Source organism: Sinocyclocheilus anshuiensis, unplaced genomic scaffold (genome assembly GCF_001515605.1).
Source record: "Sinocyclocheilus anshuiensis isolate Anshui unplaced genomic scaffold, SAMN03320099.WGS_v1.1 scaffold1406, whole genome shotgun sequence".
Classification (NCBI taxonomy): domain Eukaryota; kingdom Metazoa; phylum Chordata; class Actinopteri; order Cypriniformes; family Cyprinidae; genus Sinocyclocheilus; species Sinocyclocheilus anshuiensis.
The window spans coordinates 535964-556001 of NW_015557146.1; the positions used below are offsets into that span (position 1 = coordinate 535964).

Here is a 20038-nt window from a genome sequence, read left to right on the forward strand (position 1 = left end):
GTGAGTGTGTGTGTGTGTGTGTGTGTGAGAGAGAAGGTTAAAATGCCAATGTGAGTGTTTGAGAGTGTGTGTGAGTGTGAGAGTGAGTGAGTGTGAGAGTGTGTGAGAGAGTGTGTGAGTGTGAGTGTGTGTGTGAGAGTGTGTGTGAGAGAGTGTGTGAGTGTGAGTGTGTGTGTGAGAGTGTGTGTGAGAGAGTGTGTGAGTGTGAGTGTGTGTGTGAGAGTGTGTGTGAGAGAGTGTGTGAGTGTGAGTGTGTGTGTGAGAGTGTGTGTGAGAGAGTGTGTGAGTGTGAGTGTGTGTGTGAGAGTGTGTGTGAGAGAGTGTGTGAGTGTGAGTGTGTGTGTGAGAGTGTGTGTGAGAGAGTGTGTGAGAGAGTGTGAGAGAGAGTGTGTGAGAGTGTGTGTGAGAGAGTGTGTGAGAGAGTGCGTGCGTGAGTGTGCGTGAGTGTGAGTGTGTGAGTGTGAGTGTGAGTGTGAGTGTGTGAGAGAGAGTGTGTGTGAGAGAGTGTGAGAGAGTGTGTGAGTGTGTGTGTGTGAGAGAGTGTGTGTGCGTGCGTGAGAGTGTGAGTGTGAGTGAGTGTGAGTGAGTGAGTGTGAGTGAGTGTGAGTGAGTGAGTGAGTGAGTGTGAGTGAGTGTGTGTGAGTGTGAGTGAGTGTGTGTGTGTGAGAGAGTGTGTGTGAGAGAGTGTGCGTGCGTGCGTGAGAGTGTGAGTGTGAGTGTCTGTGCGTGTGTGTGTGTGTGTCGCTTCTGCTCGCGCCAGAGCACAGGGAAGATCAACACAACAGTACTGTGTCAGGAAATATGATAATATCATAATTAACCACTGCTTATGAATTAACTAGCGTTAGCTGTGCTGAGATGAGTTCTGGAGAAGCTCTTAGTCTTTTTAGTCTCTTTTTAAACGTATTTAAAAGTTATTTTTTGTTTGCTATTGTTATTATTATTATAGTAATCTTTGGGTAATTTTTTTTAGGACAATTATTATTTATTTATTCTGTCATTGTAGGATAATTAAGCATAATGTTAATGACGGACATAAAATCGTCTGAATATTTTATGCAAAATATAATGAGTTAAAAAGTTCCCATTAACGCTGATTTAATCTGTTTAATTGCTAGTTTTATGATGATTATTATTAATTTATTCTGACACTGTTTTCATGATTGTTGATAGCGTACAATGGTTATGATGGTCCTAAAAGTCACCTTAATATTTTAATTTAAAAAATTATTTTAATATATTAATATGTATAATTTTTTTCATTATTGTTATTATTTAATACTAGTAATTATCAATTATTATTAATCTTAGGACAATTCTTAAATTTTTTCTGAGATTATTTCCACTATAATTAAGTGTAGTTTAGTATGATTCTAAAAATTGTCTAAATATTCTTTATGCGAAATATAATTTAATATTTTTAAATATGGAAATGATTCCATCTAAAGTTGCAATAATGGAAAAAAAAAATAGTTTCTTATTTTTTCCCATTAATATTAATCGAGGTATTATTTTCAAAGATGAGCAAGTATGAAATTGCAATTTTTTTCTTCTTTTTTAAATTTGTTTTATATACAGAGTTAATATCATTCACTGACTAAACTAAAAATAAAAAAATAACTACAAATAAATAAATAAAAAAAAAAAAAAATTTTTACTGCAATTTCATACTTAATTATCACGATAATTATATTGTGCATAATTGCAGTGTCATGCAGCAGAAGTGAATGAAGCAGGAATGAGAGGCTGCAGTGTTTCTGATGTGTTTGTTTGCCGCTGGTGTCGTCTGCGTGGCTCATCTTTCCGTTGTGCTTCCCTTCTGCTCCTGCAGCTCTAACTCCTCCTTTTCTTTATCTCCACCTGCAAACGTTCCCCTCCTCTCTTTCCTTTCTGCTCGTCCCGGACCATGTGTGATAATGGGGATCTGGAGGACAAGCCGCCCGCGCCGCCCGTCAGGATGAGCAGCACCATCTTCAGCGGCGGGAAGGACACGCTGGCTGCCAACCACAGCTCCAAGCCCCTGCCCTCGGTGCCCGAGGAGCGCAAGCGCAACAAGATCTACTCCATCTTCTCCGGAGCCGAGAAGGGTGTGTCCCCATTCACTCGCTTCACACGCGGCAGCAAGCGGCTCGTCACGCTCCGGCGAGAGCCGTGTGAGGAAGAGCTAGGGCTGAAACCGAAGCCGTTTCAGAACCTCTAACCGACGTAATCTTCCCGTGTCGTTTTTTTAATCCTATTAATACTTTCCCATTAACCCTCTAAGCGCCAAAGTCGCAAAATTGCGACAAGACGTCATACTTAATCACATAGACTGTAGTTCCTAATATGGTGTAATTTCTCATTTGTATTCCCTACCACTAGATTGCAGACATGTAGTACTTCGATTCTAGACCAAAATTACGTATTACAGTACCAAACTCTGCCATTAGATGCCAGCAAAGCTCTGCTGGCGTACACAGCGGTGGGATTGTGATTCGCAGTACAGTATGATTTCTCTCTCTCAAATATTACTAGTAGGGATGTAACGATTAACTGCGAGCCGGTTGAAAATCGATTCAAATATGTGACGATTCAAATCGGTTGAAATGCTAAACAAATCGCGATTAATTTAGAGGTAGGAGTTTATATGAATGAATGTCTGAGGGGAACTTACTGTCTTTAGAAAAGTTTAGATGGTATTTTTTCTTTTCCTCTGGCCTCTGTATAACGCATATTAAAGTTCGTAAGTGCAGCGCTGCTTTGATTACAGCGGAAACCAAGGAAACACTTTAAGCGCCACCTGCTGGCAGAGAGTGAATCTGCGTCTCATTCAGCTCGTCTGCTGTTTCTGTTTCTTGCAGATATTTTTATTTATAGTGTCACAAAACTGAAGTCAAACCATTCTGTTTTTGCTTCAAATTTCGAAATTATACAATCTAATTTAGATTAAAAACTGCTCATGTTGCATGTATGCAGCATCTTTGTTTGGATCATGATTAAAATGCAGTGGTTGCCTCTAATTTTAAAAGGAAAGAGCACAGACAAAGCCTTAGTTTGTTTATATGAAGAGATTTATTTTATTTGTGTTACTTATTTATTTGATTTGGGGCTTGTTTTATAAAAGGACACATTTAATTTATCATTTGTCTTAAATCTCATTTTGTAAAAAAAAATTATAATAATCTCGAATCGAATCGTGAAATCAAATTCGTGAATCGAATCGTGAGTTGAGTGAATCGTTACATCCCTAATTACTGGTGCACACTAGGGTTGTGCCGATAGACGATAGTATCATGTATCGACGATAGACAGAGATATCGCCTGTGGCTGATGCATTTGACGATAGCAAGACGATTATTATTATTATCAGGCTAGTAATACTATCTAATTAATATTAGGGCTTATTTGTTGCATTAGGCCTATATTTCTTTTTCCGCGTTTTTACAGTATTGCGCATTGTTTTTATACAGTCTATGGTTCTAACCAATCACACTCGATTATGCTGAGCTTGTGAATGCATTGGCCAATCAGAGGCGTTCAGATGAGTCATCGCTGAAACTGCGGCGTTCCTTCACTTCTTTGCTCGTTTTCTGTAGCTGCTTTTTGAATAACGGAGGAAATGCAAGCATTATAATTAAAAACTTACAATGTTTCTATTAATTTATTATCATGTTAAATACAAATTCAGTCATGTTAGAAACATTAGGCTGCTTTTAGCCTTACGCTGGAGTTGGTTCACCTTCTCGCAACGAAACTAAGTAAATAATTAAATAAATTAGCAGGATAATATCGTGTATCGGCGATCTCGCAGGCTGACGATATGAAAATTGAGCATAGCGCCCAACACTAGTGCACACACACAAAAATGTATTTAGGACACACATACAAACCACACTCTTTCATTAGAAATAAAAATCCCACCATGAGTATATTTACAGTACAAACCTTTAATGAACTATGAGGGCAAAAAATAAAACCATCATCAGTAATGATGTTAGCGTTCTATAATCGTAATCGAGGTAAAGTGTTCAATTAATCAGGGTTTTGGACTTTGGTCAGCCCTAGGAAGAACTCATGTGCAAACTGATCTGTGTGCAAACATTGTTTTCTCTTTAAGAGGCCTGGGTTTATAATTATTGTTTTGTCATTTGTATTTTTTTTTCATTATTTAATTTGTTTCATGTACAGTGCTTTTATCTAAAACTAAATTAGAACCGCTAAAAAAAATATTTTTTATTACTTGAAATAAAATTTCGGTAATATTATCTTAACATTTTTTAATTGTTATTTTAATATTTTTAAGTATTGTTTTAATTCCATTAGTTGCCAAAGTGACGTTTTTTTTTGTTTAAAGTGAAGTATTACATTTTATACAATTATTAAGAAAAGATAATAAAAATGACAAAAACACAACAAAATTACTGAACCTAAAAACAAAATATAAAAGGAAAGTGGAAAATATATGAAAAAAAGTATAATTAATACATTTATGAATTATTAATTATAGTATATTAATCATAGTAAGTAAAATAACACTGATTGCATATTTATTGTTTAATTATGTGTAAACCAGAATTATTATATTTAATTATTATAGTTAAAACTAAAACCATAAAAAATTACTTGAAATAAAATAAATATTAGCTGAAACGAGAAATATAAAAAAAAATTTGAAATATTTAAAAATTCTCATTTTGTCTACTTTTTTATAAATAACTAAATGAAATGCTACTGAAAGTAAAACTAATAAAGTAACAAATTAATAAAAACTATTTAGACATTTAATAAGTAAAAAGTAATAAAAATGTCAAACGCACAAATTTGCTAAAGCTTTAAAATTAAATTGAAAACTAAAACGTTTTAAGAAATGCGTAAAAATAAAAACTATTTTATTACAGTGTAATAAATATACACAATATTAACATATTATTTACATTATATTTTTGTTTGCATTATTTTAATACATAATTTTGAAATAAAATAAATATTAGCTGAAACGAGAAATATAAAAAAAAAAATTGAAATATTTAAAAATGCTCATTTTGTCTACTTTTTTATAAATAACTAAATGAAATGCTACTGAAAGTAAAACTAATAAAGTAACAAATTAATAAAAACTATTTAGACATTTAATAAGTAAAAAGTAATAAAAATGTCAAACGCACAAATTTGCTAAAGCTTTAAAATTAAATTGAAAACTAAAACGTTTTAAGAAATGCGTAAAAATAAAAACTATTTTATTACAGTGTAATAAATATACACAATATTAACATATTATTTACATTATATTTTTGTTTGCATTATTTTAATACATAATTTTAACATTTTCCACATTGTTGTTCCTGGTTTTCAGTAATTTTAATTAATTATTATTTGATAGAATTATATCATTTGTATATTATTAAAATTTAAATCTGTACTTCTGAAAATGCAATTGTCACACCGCAGGAGTTGAGCAAACTGACAAAGATGCTTAAAATTGCACCTAAATTCATCAACGTTTGAACCGAAAAGGTTGATTTGAAAAGCAGTTGTTTGCAGAGCTCTCAGGCTCATGATTTCTGTGCTGGTCGAAGCCGCAGAGGGTTTGGTTTGTGACTGTACATGTGGAGATGCATCGCCTCGTTTCACACTCGGGTTTCAGTGTGAAGCGTCGTGACTCTCGGTTGTGGTCGTGATAGTGAGAGGCTGTGTGTGTGTCGCGTGACAGGCGGCCGAAGGAAGGACCGAGATAGAGAGCGTCCGGAGATCTCGCCGCCGTCAGACTTCGAGCACACCATTCACGTGGGGTTTGACGCCGTCACCGGAGAGTTCACGGTAAGACTGAATATACTCCAACTTTAATAGTAAACATGTCAAATTATTCATTTCAGAGTCTAATTACATTATTGTAAAGTTACGCATATCTATAACCATCTATCTCTAAATAGCAAAAAAATAGCGTATATTATTTTATACATGTTGGCTATATGTGCAGTGTTTTATATATGAAGAGTTTATTTGCAAAAACGGAACTCTTCAGAAAATTTTCAAAAATCATGTATCATGTTTTTATTGTGTGTGTTAGCTGTGTTTTTTAGTAAATTTTTTTAACCCAACTGCAGTTTGATTGAGATTTTGAATGCACAATGAAAAACATGATTTTTGAAAATTGTTAAAAACTGAGTTTTCTGTTTTTGCAAATTAACTCTTCATACATATATATATATATATATATATATATATATATATAAAATTGACATTTCGCAGGTTTTTTAAATATTAAACTGAAGGATTTTAAATTGTTGTTGTTGTAAGGCGTTTAATTAATTTTTTTATTGTAGTTTGTACTGTTATTTGGAATTTGCCGGTAAATATTTAAAGGAATGTAACCGATATAAAAACAACAATTTTTTTGGTTTCAGTGTGAAAAAATGTTCGAATTACTTTCACATATTAAACTTTTATCTATTGTTATTGAAATGTTATGTAATGAGATGTTTTATTTGATATTTTGTAGCTTATACTGCTATGAGCACTTAACCAATTAATATTTCAAATAATCTAACCAATATAAAACCATTTTTATAATATTCTTAATTTTTTAAAGTCCTGTTAGACATTAAACTGAATTATTTTATTTGGTTGTTATTAAGAAGTTAAAAAAGTAAGAAGTTTAATTGTATATTTTTTATTAAGTTGGCTTGAGAAAGCTATTTAAACGTATTATTCTTCTTACTAAACATGTTGACTCTGCAACCGCATAACAACACCCTAGCAACCAACCTGAGCACCCTAGCAACCACATAGCAACACCCTAGCAACTACCCAGAGTACCCTAGCAACCGCATAGCAACACCTTAGCAACCACCACGGGCACCCTAGCAATCACCCCAGGTACCCTAGCAACCACATAGCAACACCTTAGCAACCACCCTAGCAACCACATAGCAACACCATAGCAACCACCCCAGGTACCCTAGCAACCGACCCGTGTACCCTAGCAACCGCCTTAGCAACCACATTGCAACACCCTAGAAACCACCCCAGTTAGCATAGCAACCGTCATAGCAACCACTCCAAGTACCCTAGCAACCACTCTGAGGTCCTTATCTATCTATCTATCTATCTATCTATCTATCTAAAGTTTGTCTAGACGAACTTTGTCTATTTTATCATTATTTGTTGCTTAAATATACACTGAAGCTGATACATTAAATTAATGAATAAATAAATAAAGTAAACCGATATTCTTATTTTGGATTTTGGAACTGACACAATGGATAATTTACGCTTTTTGACCAAATATCGTAATGTATAGCCGAAATGATGCATAGCTGAAACCTGGTGATTTTCACTTAAAATATCGGCCACATGCTCATCATTTACAGCCGTTATCAAAGGTCAGTACCGATACATAGTGCATCGGTGGCTGTGAGCGGATCTGGTTCAGGTTAGATCTGTGGTTTCTCGATCTCTCAGGGAATGCCGGAGCAGTGGGCGCGGTTACTGCAGACCTCCAACATCACCAAATCAGAGCAGAAGAAGAACCCGCAGGCTGTCCTCGACGTGCTGAAGTTCTACAACTCCACGGGAAACGGCCGGCAGAAGTACCTCAGCTTCTCCTCAGGTCTGCTGGACGACTCGCGCTCTCATGCTCACCTTACAGGAACTGTCATGTCGCACTGACCGCTTTTCTCCATGTGTTTGTGTTTAGAGAAGGACGGATTTCCCTCTGGTGAACAGTCGGTATGTGAATCAGTGTCGTTCAGTGTTATTGAGATGCTCGTTGTTGTTTCTTAGTGTTTTCTATTTTTATTTTAAAGTTTAAGTGAGTTTTTATAATTTTTTTTTATTTTTAGTTATTTAAACTTGTTATTTACCCAGGAAACTTGTTTTAATTTACAACACATTTTATTATTTGTTTTTTTATTTTTTCTGTAAGTTTTATTTGTTTTTATTTCAGTTTTAGTATTTTTATTATTTTCATTAGTTATTTTTAGCTATTTAAACTTATTTACCCAGGAAACTTGTTTTTATTCACAACACATTTTATTATTTGTTTTTTTATTTTTCTGTAGGTTTTATTAGTTTTTATTTAAGTTTTAGTCTTAGTGTTTTTAATGCATAAGTAAAACATAAGGAAAAAAATGTTGCTAAGGCAACTAATAGAAATAAGTCATGTTTTTTTTATATTTTATTTTGTCAGTTAACATTTGTTTTATTTCAAGTAACAAAACCCTTTTTCTAGTTTTCGTTAACAACAAAAACAGTGACTAAACCAGCTCAAGCTCGTTTCTGAATAATAATGGCACTGCTTTCCTTCTCTAAAACCAAAGCCTGTGAAAAAATCACCAGAGCCCTCGTCTCCAGTCAAAACGGTGGATGACGATGAAGACGAAGACGATGAGGAGACGCCGCCACCTGTTGTCGCACCACGACCAGAACACACCAAGAGCGTAAGAAACCATTAAAAATATAGTTTTTATATACATTATACACTATACTTTACAAGTATAGTGTATATAAAAAAAACTATTGAAATAAAAAATATTGATTTTTATTTTATTTTTAAGAATTATTTAGTAATGTAGTTTTTTTCCCTTTAACATTGTTTTGTTTTTTTGTTATGCCTATTTAGTTAAACAATAGCGTTGTTATGGGAATTTTGGGATATTGCATCAAAAAATTCTGGATGGAAATGCCAAGATGTGCTTAAAAGCTAGTAGTATTGAGATGCTATTATTTTTATTTTTAGAATTATAAAAAAAAAAATATTTGTAGTATTTTTGTTGGGATTTTTTGTAGTAGATTTTGGGGGGTTTTTAAGTATAAAAATACAAAAACCACTTGGTGGAAATGCCAGGATGCACTTAAAATCTGTTAAAAAAAAAACAAAAAAACTTTTGATCTGGTGGTATGAGATGCTATAGGTTTCATTTAAATTTTTAGATTTTTTTAAACAAATTTTTAGTAATTTTGTTGGGAATTTTTTTTGTGATTTTTAGTATTTTTTTATTTTTTTTTTAATATTGCATCAAAAACACCAGATTGAAAATGACAGATTTTTTTGTTGTTGTCATTTTTAGTAATTTTTGTTCTTTTAAAATGTCCGTATAGTTTTTATTATTTAACTAAATGAAAATTATAATGGTTGACTTCACAAGTAGCTGAAACAAAAAATAATGTTTATTTTATTTCAAGTAACGGAAATGAATTTTTTCATTTCAGTTTCTTTTGCTCCCAGTTAACTGTGATAACCCTTGTTATTTCAGGTATATACTCGACCATCGGTCATTGACCCCATCCCTCCTCCGGTGACGTCTCCGGACAGCGAGGTCGCATCGAAGGCCGGCGACCGACAGAGACCCAAAAAGGGCAAGATGACAGACGAGGAGATCATGGACAAGCTCCGTACGTCACCGTATAAGAAGTTCTTTGCGCAATTTCACTGCTTCGCAAGATTCAAACCACATGTCCTCCGTTTGTTCTCCGACAGGAACTATAGTCAGTATTGGAGATCCAAAAAAGAAATATACACGATACGAGAAGATCGGACAAGGGTAGGTCCTGAAATTCTTTGCAACATGTTATTGTTTCGTTAATGGATGGAGATCAATAATTGAGTCTTTCCGCAGAGCTTCGGGAACGGTGTTCACTGCCATCGACGTTGCTACTGGACAGGAGGTAATGCAAGAGAGCGAAACGGATTCATTGTTGTTCCTTTTTCCCAGTTTCGTCATCTCAACACGTTTCTGTCTCTCAGGTGGCCATCAAACAGATCAACCTGCAAAAGCAGCCCAAGAAAGAGCTTATCATCAACGAAATTCTCGTCATGAAGGAACTGAAGAATCCAAACATTGTCAACTTCTTAGACAGGTAACCGCTCTTCAAGAAACAACATCGCTTGTGAATTTTGTGAACTTGACCTTCACTTCCAGGTAAGGAATTTCCAAGTTTACATAAGTTAATAATTGGATACCCCTTAGCATTTTTAGGCAAATTTTGGGATATCACAGCTTAAAATCTTTGTAAAACTTTAGAAGTGGATATTTTCTATCCGATAGGAAGACATGCGCAGAAACTGTGATGTAAACCTGTTTACCGAATACATTCCTCAGTGCGCAACAAACTTGCATGACGTTGCCCCAACAGAATGTGTGATTGGATAACTGGACTAACAAGTGCACAAATCTCATTGCACACCATCTGGAAGGTTGTTTTAGTCATTCTAAAATGCACAAATGCAAGATAACACAACAGCTTTTATTAATCGTAATTTAACTTTTGTAATTTTCTTTCGGAAATAATTTATTATGGTGGAAAAAGAGATAGTGTTTTGCAGCATCTTCCATCTTTATTATTAGGGCCTTTCGCGCCGCTTTAGTTCCAGAACTAAATGTACAGTACTAAAGTACTGGGACGATTTTAGGATGTGACTATTTCCCAGTACCATTTAAAGGGTTGCATTCGCACCGAGAGTGTGTACTAAGAAGTGATGTAAGCCGGTCGACAGCGTCGTCATTTGTGCGCGGTGTTCAGTTCTGGTACTATGAAAAGGTTCCCGCGGTGCGAAAGGCCCACTTGGCACCAGTTTCCCAAGAAGTGACAAATTTGTCCTCTTGAGCACATGGTTTATTTGTAAAAGTTTTATGCGATATTCCACTTTGTTTTTGAAAAATTAGTTACATTTGTAACTTTGGTTGTAAAACTAGCTAATGATGCCATGAAGGTTTAAGATTGTTAATTGTGCAAAAGTTTTATGCAATATAACAGTTTTTCGCACAACTTAATTCGTAACTTTGATTGGAGAAATAGCTGATGATGCAATGAAGGTTTGAGAATATTAATTGTGAACGTTTTATGCAATATTCCAATTTCTCACACAAGTTTAATTCGTAAATTTCAATAGAAACGGCTAATGAGTTTTAAAAGTGTAAATTGTGCAAATGCAATATTCCAGTTTTTGCACAAGATAAATTCGTATTCTTCAATGGAAACATAGCTACAAGATGCCATGAAGGATCAAGAGTGTTAATTGTGCATGTTTTATGCAATATTCCAATTTTTGCACAAATTAAATTCATATCTTTGGTTTGAAACACAGCTAATGGTGCCATGAAGGTTTGAGTGTTAATTGTGTAAATGTTTTGCGCAATATTTAAACTTTTTTTTGAGTAGTTGAATTTGTAACGTTTGATGAAAACAGCTAAAGATTCCATTAAGGTTTGAGTGTTAATTGTAAATTTTGTATGCAATATTCCATTTTTTCGTTTAATTGGTAACTTTCAATGGAAACATAGCTATTTATGCCATGAAGTTTTACAAGTGTTAATTGTGCAAATGTTTTAAGCAGGTTTCCAGTTTTTCACATAACTTTAATTCGGAACTGGTTGAAAACATAGCTAATGATTCCATGAAGTTTTACCAGTGTTAATTGTGCAAATGTTTTTTTTTTTTTTCATAATATTAATTGAATTTGTAACTTTGATTGGAAAACTAGGTAATGATACCACGGAGGTTTGCAAATGTTTAATGCAGTATTCCAATTTTTAGCTTAACTTAAATTTGTAAATTTAGATGGAAACATAGCTAATGTTGCCATGAAGGTGTTAATTGTGCAAATTTGTTATGCTACATTCCAGTTTTTTGTACAAGTTTAATTTGTAACTTTCAACAGAATCTTGCCTAATGATGCCATGAAGATTTATGAGTGTTAATTGTCTCTGCTACAGTTTTCTGGTAGGTGAGGAGCTGTTTGTCGTGATGGAGTATTTGGCTGGTGGCTCGCTCACAGACGTCGTAACCGAGACATGCATGGACGAGGCCCAGATCGCCGCTGTATGCCGAGAGGTGCGTTGAAGTCGAAGCATCCTCCCGTCAAACTCATAGACTTGCTGAATTTGGTTTTTGGGGGAAACCCTGACAATAAATGCACAATTGAACTCTGTTCAAAATCAGGCCTTGTATGTGTTAACAGGAAGTAACCCTGTCGCTTAACTAACGAACTTCCTCTTATCTGTTATCTTACACAGTGTTTGCAGGCACTGGAGTTTCTGCATGCTAATCAGGTCATTCATCGAGACATCAAGAGTGACAACGTGCTTCTGGGAATGGATGGTTCTGTCAAGCTCAGTACGTTCTCGCTTCTGCATGCAAACGCTCTGGTTTTTACGAGTGGAAACGGACTGAAGTGTGAATTTCAGTTAGATCGCAGCACAAAGATGCTGATTGTGGTTAGGCGCAAAATCTTTGAAAAGTGCCTTCACACCTGGTTCTCTGAGAACCAGACGCAGTTAGCGTCATGTTTGGTTTGATTGAGCTGCTTGTTCTGAACAATTGAGCTCTTGTGAGCCAAAACTTGACGACTATAAAGAAACCGTAAGTAAACTTTTCCAACAATAGACGTTCAAGTGAATAAAGTGTTTGGTTTTCACCCAACAGCACTTATTTGAAGAAATTTCATTAGTATTTTGATGTACTCTGATAACATTTAGTCAATGCTATTTATCGCAGCCAACAGCCTTTTCATTATTGCAACGTTTCTTCTGAAGTTTTGCACTCTAGACATGCAGTGTGAATCAAACTAGCCCACAATAAAATCCATAATTGACTTTAGTCAGGGTAGATGCCATGTTTATTTAGACACTAAATAAAACGAGGCTATGAATGGGCCTTATTCGTGAAAAAACAAACGGTGTAAATCGATCATGAAACACAGTTTGGTTTACTTAACTGATTTTATGAACAATTTGGATTTGTTTTATGAATGGGGGACCCATTACATCTTGAGGTCTTGGGTTACGTTACATTTTTTTCAGTCTAGTTTTTAAAGTCTACTGGAATTGTTTTAGAATTATGTATTTTTGGCATTTTGCCATCTTCTTGGTCAACACCAAATTACGCAACCATATGACGCACTGGTCTACAATTCTCACTTCGTGATTGTCATTGGTGTTAAAAATGGCATCTAATGCGACTGAGGTCCATAAGTTCCATTTAAGTCGTCAATGAAAGGAAACAAACCAAGCAATGTCTCTAAGCTATCTTTTTCATCTCCTGCTCCGCAGCGGACTTTGGATTCTGTGCTCAGATCACTCCCGAACAGAATAAGAGGAGCACCATGGTGGGAACACCATATTGGATGGCTCCGGAAGTCGTGACGCGCAAAGCCTACGGACCCAAAGTCGACATCTGGTCCTTGGGCATCATGGCTATCGAGATGGTGGAAGGAGAACCGCCGTACCTCAACGAGAATCCACTGAGGGTACGTCAGTATCATTGGTTCTTCAAGAAGTTAGCGATGTGGCGATTACAGAAACTAAACTCCCAAACTCTTTGCTCCTCAGGCGCTCTACCTGATTGCCACCAATGGGACTCCAGAGTTGCAAAGTCCTGAAAAGTTGTCGCCCATCTTCCGAGACTTTCTGAGTCGCTGTCTGGAGATGGACGTGGAGAAGAGGGGTGGAAGCAAAGAGCTTTTGCAGGTAAACCAGTTAGCAACAAATTCTAGCGATTAAGGAATAATAGCGTGACTTGTGTGAACTTGTTCATTGATCAATCCTGCTGTCATCTTCAGCATCCTTTCCTGAAGTTGGCCAAGCCTCTCTCGAGTCTCACTCCTCTGATTTTGGCGGCCAAGGAAGCCATGAAGAACAACCGCTAGCTGTGCCCACGAGCGCAGCGGACTTCTGAACACTCTCGAAATCTGTGCCAGGTGTTTTTTTTTACCAGTGTGTCAACATATCAGTGTTGCCAAAACAAAACTCCAAGCATTTCATTTGGGTCTTTGCCTGTTTTTAAACCTGTATTGACTGCCGTGGTGTTGGGGGGCATTAGATGTTCTCCTCGTCCTCCTGCTCTCGTTAGATTCTTGTGGGACTTTGTCTGTGTTTTATGTATGAACTCTTCCGCTCTTTGGCTTCTCTAGACCTTGTATGTTCCATAATTGGTGACCAGAATCAATTATGGTGATTTCAAATCCAGCTGGAGATCTTTTTGTTAGTTTTTCTGTAGCCAGAATCACGACTGAAAACTGTGTAGCCTACTCCTGTTCTTGACCCGAAGGGAAGAGCACCTTACTGATACACGCCAATTGCGAGCAGTGAATGATTTTTGTAGTCACTTGTGCCTTTGTTGTTTTTCCAGCCAACACCTTTATACTCTGTCTGAAGGGGCAGGTTCTTGCCATTGAACTTCCTCTAACCTGAGACGAAACTTTCATGTGATGAAATGTGTATATGACATACTTCGAAGAAGCGTAGCATTTCAGTTGATGTAGTTAACCAAAAGCAGGATGCGTAGATTAGATAGTTGTATGTTTGTGTACATGAACACTTTTTTTGTTTTGTTTTGTTTTAGTAACTAACAGTTTATTACGAAGTAAATGCAGTTGTTGAGAAGTCATGATGTAAGAATTGATAACTATTTTTATGCTTTTCAGTCACTTGTTTTGCAAGTAAAAGCCGGATTCCTGCAAATTTCTGTGAACAATACAGTCATTGCAACATTGTGTACATCTCTTGTTCTTCATTAAAAGGGGACTTGAAACTTGAGATTAGAATAAACTCTCTCTGGGGGGGACTTTTTATAGTCTGTTTGAACCTTGTGACGAGTTAATGGGGTCATTCCTGTTGTGCAGTGATATTTGATCTTTCACTTAAATTACAGCACATACTTGTTCATGTTTGTGCTGTTTTACCATGAAAACTTATTCCACTTCCTGGTGGGTGATAGCATTATGGACCTTTTGTTAGTTGCAAACTCACTTGTGTTAAAAATGAGATTTCTGTATTTACACAGTTAAATATTTGTATTCTAATTTATTAAAATATTTCAGGGACATTGCATAGTTGAAAACTGCGTAATAATCAATTTTAATGTTAAAGGGGTCATATGATGCTGCTAAAAAGAACATTATTTTGTGTATTTGGTGTAAGGTTCAAAAAACACACTATTTTCCACATACTGTACATTATTGTTTCTCCTCTATGCCCCGCCTTTCTGAAACGCGTCGATTTTTACAAAGCTCATCGGTCTGAAAACATGTGGGGGCGTGTTAGAACGAGCCTTTTAGGTAGGCGTGGCTGACTCTTAACTTTTATAAAGAATATCTTTTTGGATTTGAGACTTTAGTCTTTGCAACTTTACAGATCTTCTTTATGCACCAAGAGCTTGTAACACTCCAAAGAGAAAGGAAACATTGAAATCGTATCATATGACCCCTTTAATCTATTCCATCATTGAATAGGGAACTTCTTTTATTGGTTTAAATAGGTCTGAATATGTCACGTTTAGAGGCAAGGAGTTTCTTTACTCATGTAGTTTACACTTGCCAAAAAAATTACAAACAGTATTAAATACAACAAAATTGTACAAATACAATTTTTTGTTTGATTTGTATTTAAATGTTCTTTCCCGCCACTAAAATTCAAACCTCAACGGTCGCGAGGACAGCGAGTATCACCACAGGATGGCGAAGGTGATAATTAGCGATTATTTCTGTATAAAAGTGGGCCATTCTTATTTCGAATACACATCTGAACGAAATTCGAACGTGATTTAAGTGATTTGGCGTCGAAATCAGCGTTTGGGTGAATATGAAGCATATCTGAAGATTATGAACGGCTCCATCTTGTTGGTGAGTAATTTATCTGAAGTTTTTACGTTTGGTCGAAAACTGAACTAAATAAGTTTTAAGTTAAAAGGGTTTTTTGTTAAACGAAGGTTTGCTTCCATAAGCTTTCCTGCTTTATTTGATAAAAGCATAATTAATTTTAGGCTCGAATGTTGGTGCATAGGCCAAAAGACGTGACTAGCTTTTTTTATTTTGACATAAGGTTAAGTGGTTTTAACGATTTAGTACTTTATTTACTATTACATTAAAGAATCGTGCCTTTATTACAAGAAGATAATGTTATTTTCATAAGATGTTTCTTGAGACCGATCGACTTGTTTACACGTTTCTTGATTAAGACTGTCTTTAGTGAGCGCGAACTCACGATTAAGGTAAGTTCTCCAAATAGGCCCACTTTTCAAAATAAAACGCGAGTTTTCTTTGCATTTGTTTATGTGAACTGATTAGTTTTTAACTTAAGTGTCAGTATAGTTTCAAGACTATTTAGGTTTGAAGCTCGCTCTAGTGACCACACAAGACCAAACGTCTTTCAACGTAAGTTTTACGTAAAATATATTTTCTTGGAAAAATATTTTCGTGTGCTTTTTATTTTTTAATTACAGCAGGCTTTATGGGGTTATTAACTGTCATACGTTTAATAGCTTAATAGAAGTTGATCTCAGTCAACAACTCTAGATCTTGAGCTGAAAGCTGTTTGTGAAAACTATTCATATTAAGTTTAAAGAAACTAAGCATTTTTGAAAAGGTTCAATTATGCAAAACCAAGTATATAAATATATCACATAAAACCAAATATAATTGGTTGTATGATCAGCATTAGAAGTGTGGCATATAATGTTAAAGGGGTCATATGATGCTGCTAAAAAGAACATTATTTTGTGTATTTGGTGTAATGAAATGTGTTTATGTGGTTTAAGGTTAAAAAAACATTATTTTCCACATACTGTACATTATTGTTTCTCCTCTATGCCCCGCCTTTCTGAAACAGGTCGATTTTTACAAAACTCATCAGTCTGAAAAAGCGAGGTGTGCTCTGATTGGCCAGCTATCCAGTGCGTTGTGATTGGCCGAATACCTCAAGCGTGAGACGGAAATGTTACGCTCCTCACCATACTGTGATGCTGTGTCCGGCCGGAGCGACGAGACAAAAACATGAAAACCCATTACAAACGAGGCATTTGTTGCATCCAGTGGGGACATAATTACTGATTATAATGACTTATACTGTCTTTTTACGCGTTGCGTTGCATTGCATCGCGCCGCATAAACATAAAACATGTCTGTATTTGTGATCGGAGAAATTACAAACTACAAGTGCTACTCTACACTGCCCAAAACTCGCGTTTGAATCATCAGTGGCAAATCCTTTAAATGAAAACGTACTTGCGTGAGTCAGAACTGCCGGCATTTTGGTCTGTCAGTAGACATTTTATGCTGTACCAGGTTGCTTTATATGTTTGTTGTTCACCTATTTGTTCATGTTTTTTTTTCTCTTTGCAAAGGGGAAGCGGCCCGTTTGGGACGTTGAGGGGTCTGTTAAAAGTGAGTCTGCTTTATGAAATTTGGACTATTTAGTTTAATGTCAATGTTGTATTAAATCAATATCACATTTGCAAACTCCCTTAATAATCATAAAAAGCTGTCACTCATCTTAGTTCATCCCGATCTCACAAAACTCCATTATAATCGACGAAGCTCTCTACACTGCACAATGAATATCTTATTTACACCCCGTCAACACTTTGTTTGTTATAATGAGAGGATATGTCTGTGATGCATTACTCAACGCTGCAGAAACATGTACGTATATTAGAACCTTTGAAGCTCCCTCAGCGCAAACACAAATATGATGATCGGGTCAGTCGCACAGGTGCTCCTAAATATTATTTCATAGTCGCACGCAGTAGTTTTCAGTCGCAAATGCACGTTTTTCTCCAAATATAACTTTTACAGTTTTAATAGCTGTTTGTAGTTTTGGGACTCCAGAGTTTAAGTCAGTAGACATTTTATGCTGTACCAGTTGTGCTTTATATGTTTGTTGTTCACCTATTTGTTCATGTTTTTTTGTTCTCTTTGCAAAGGGGAAGCGGCCCGTTTGGGACGTTGAGGGGTCTGTTAAAAGTGAGTATTTTTAGGGTTAGTCCGCTTTGTGAAATGTTGACTATTTAGTTTAATTTCAATGCTTTTGAAGCCATACTGATGGCTGTTTCATCACAAAGCATTGGTGGTTCAGTGGTAGAATTCTCGCCTGCCACGTGTGAGGCCCGGGTTCGATTCCTGGCCAATGCAGCAACTTCTTTTGAAGATATTTTACGCACTTAAGCACCAATGCTTTTATTATAAATTGACTTACAAACACAATCTGAACGCAGTAAGTCAAGTGTAGCAGCTAATGAGGGCGACAATGCATCTGCACTCACTCCTCGTTAGTATAGTGGTAAGTATCCCCGCCTGTCACGCGGGAGACCGGGGTTCAATTCCCCGACGGGGAGAAAGCACTTTTTTCCCTCTGTGTGTTCACAGGAAAACTCATTTATAGACTCCCAATTGTATATCTAAAGATTACCTGTGAATAACACAATTGTTTTATTTTAAAATGAGACAAAACATCTCATTAGTAGATCGTTTTACTTACGAAAAGACGCTACTCTTCTAAACTAGACTTGTTTTTGTAGGATTTTGCGTCTCTTTGATTTTACACTGACTTTGAAGTGAAATATCTACAAATGTTTTCAAAGCAGCTTGTGAATCAGTAGTTAAAACAGCTCTACTGTGTTGTTTTTAAAGGCTGATTTTTAGTGCTTTTTATTTTTTAATTACAGCAGTTTTATGGTGTTTTTAACTGTCATACGTTTAATAGCTTAATAGAAGTTGATCTCAGTCAACAACTCTAGATCTTGAGCTGTAAACTATTCATATTAAGTAAAAAAAAAACTAATAAGCATTTTTGAAAAGGTTCAATTATGCAAAATCAAGTATATAAATATATAATATAAAATCAAATATAATTGGTAGTATGATAAGCATTAGAAGTGTGGCATATAATGTTAAATGTTAGATATGGTGCGCCACCTAGTGGTTGATTAAATACCAAACCCTCAGTCCAAAAAAATTTTTTTTTCTCCAAATATAACTTCACTTTTACAGTTTTAATAGCTGTTTGTAGTTCTGGGACTCCAGAGTTTAAGTCAGTAGACATTTTATGCTGTACCAGGTTGCTTTATATGTTTGTTGTTCACCTATTTGTTCATGTTTTTTTTTCTCTTTGCAAAGGGGAAGCGGCCCGTTTGGGACGTTGAGGGGTCTGTTAAAAGTGAGTATTTTTAGGGTTAGTCCGCTTTATGAAATTTGGACTATTTAGTTTAATGTCAATGCATGTAAGGCCATACTGATGGATGTTACATCACAAAATGTCCCGAGCAAAAAGTACTGCCATGTGAGCATTGGTGGTTCAGTGGTAGAATTCTCGCCTGCCACGCGGGAGGCCCGGGTTCGATTCCCGGCCAATGCAACAGCTTCTTTTGAAGATATTTTACGCACTTGAGCACCAATGCTTTTATTATAAATTGACTTACAAACAGGGTGCAAACTTAACTTTTTAAGATAGAATCATCCGCTTTTTTGTTCATTCATTCACAAGTGTATATATAGGCTAAAGTGAGTTTGACGTTGTATTGTGTTGTTGCATTCAATCAATTGACGCTGAATTGCCGCTAATTCGAAAGTGAAAGTAAAATGCGCACAGTGCTTTTAAGCTATTTAAAAGCGAAGGAAAGCGAGGAAAAGAGGGAAAATTAAAACGAACTAAAAACGAACAATTGCTTTACGCCGAATTGCCGCTATTTGAAAGTGAAAGTAAAATGCGCAGGCCGCTTTTACAAGCTATTTAAAAGCGAAGGAAAGCGAGGAAAAGAGGGAACGCCCCACCCCCCGCGGTGATACCGGTATTATCGGTGTCGATAATAGGTCACAGGTCGCTTAACCTGTGGGAAAATTTCCTCATCGTCACAACCTTACAGCTCATGTGTGATTTTGCTGATTAAAGGCATAGTTTAGTTAAAATTTTGTAACACTTTACAATGTCTTGATTGTTAACATTACATAATGTATTTGCTAACGTGAATAATGTGAATAACATGAATAATGAGCAATATTTTTTTTTACAGAATTCAAAAATATGTCTTATGTTGGTTGATAAAAATATAGTTTACAATCAGGTCTCTATTTTTTGTTGCATTAGTTAATGGAGTCTTTGTTAATCTTAAAGGGGTCATATGATGCGATTTCAAGTTTTCCTTTCTCTTTGGAGTGTTACAAGCTGATTGTGCATAGATAAGATCCCTAAAGTTGCAAAGACTAAAGTCTCAAAACCAAAGAGATATTCTTTATCAAAGTTAAGACTCTGCCACGCCCCCCTAAAACGGCTCGTTCTAACACGCCCCC

General features: G+C 35.8%; 1 protein-coding gene and 3 non-coding genes across 5 annotated transcripts in view; all 4 read left to right on the forward strand.

The window, feature by feature from the left end:
• Positions 1-14474, forward strand: part of pak2b (p21 protein (Cdc42/Rac)-activated kinase 2b) — a 16667-nt gene extending 2193 nt beyond the window's left edge. The window contains exons 2-15 of one of the 2 annotated variants that reach the window (XM_016473273.1): positions 1832-2087; positions 5690-5796; positions 7441-7588; positions 7676-7707; positions 8298-8417; positions 9234-9372; positions 9458-9521; positions 9597-9645; positions 9725-9837; positions 11694-11811; positions 11994-12093; positions 13029-13225; positions 13308-13445; positions 13538-14474. In XM_016473273.1, coding sequence (XP_016328759.1) covers positions 1907-2087; positions 5690-5796; positions 7441-7588; positions 7676-7707; positions 8298-8417; positions 9234-9372; positions 9458-9521; positions 9597-9645; positions 9725-9837; positions 11694-11811; positions 11994-12093; positions 13029-13225; positions 13308-13445; positions 13538-13624 — 1593 coding nt within the window. In that variant the 5' untranslated portion in view covers positions 1832-1906 and the 3' untranslated portion in view covers positions 13625-14474. The remainder of the gene's footprint in view (positions 1-1831; positions 2088-5689; positions 5797-7440; positions 7589-7675; positions 7708-8297; positions 8418-9233; positions 9373-9457; positions 9522-9596; positions 9646-9724; positions 9838-11693; positions 11812-11993; positions 12094-13028; positions 13226-13307; positions 13446-13537) is intronic. The other variant, XM_016473274.1, reaches the window with a different exon arrangement.
• A 3339-nt stretch (positions 14475-17813) lies between these two features.
• On the forward strand, positions 17814-17884 carry trnag-gcc (transfer RNA glycine (anticodon GCC)). The gene has a single exon. It is a non-coding gene; the product is annotated as a tRNA-Gly (tRNA).
• A 131-nt stretch (positions 17885-18015) lies between these two features.
• Positions 18016-18087, forward strand: trnad-guc (transfer RNA aspartic acid (anticodon GUC)). The gene has a single exon. It is a non-coding gene; the product is annotated as a tRNA-Asp (tRNA).
• Positions 18088-19035: 948 nt separating this feature from the next.
• On the forward strand, positions 19036-19106 carry trnag-gcc (transfer RNA glycine (anticodon GCC)). Its single transcript has one exon. It is a non-coding gene; the product is annotated as a tRNA-Gly (tRNA).
• Positions 19107-20038: the final 932 nt, after the last annotated feature.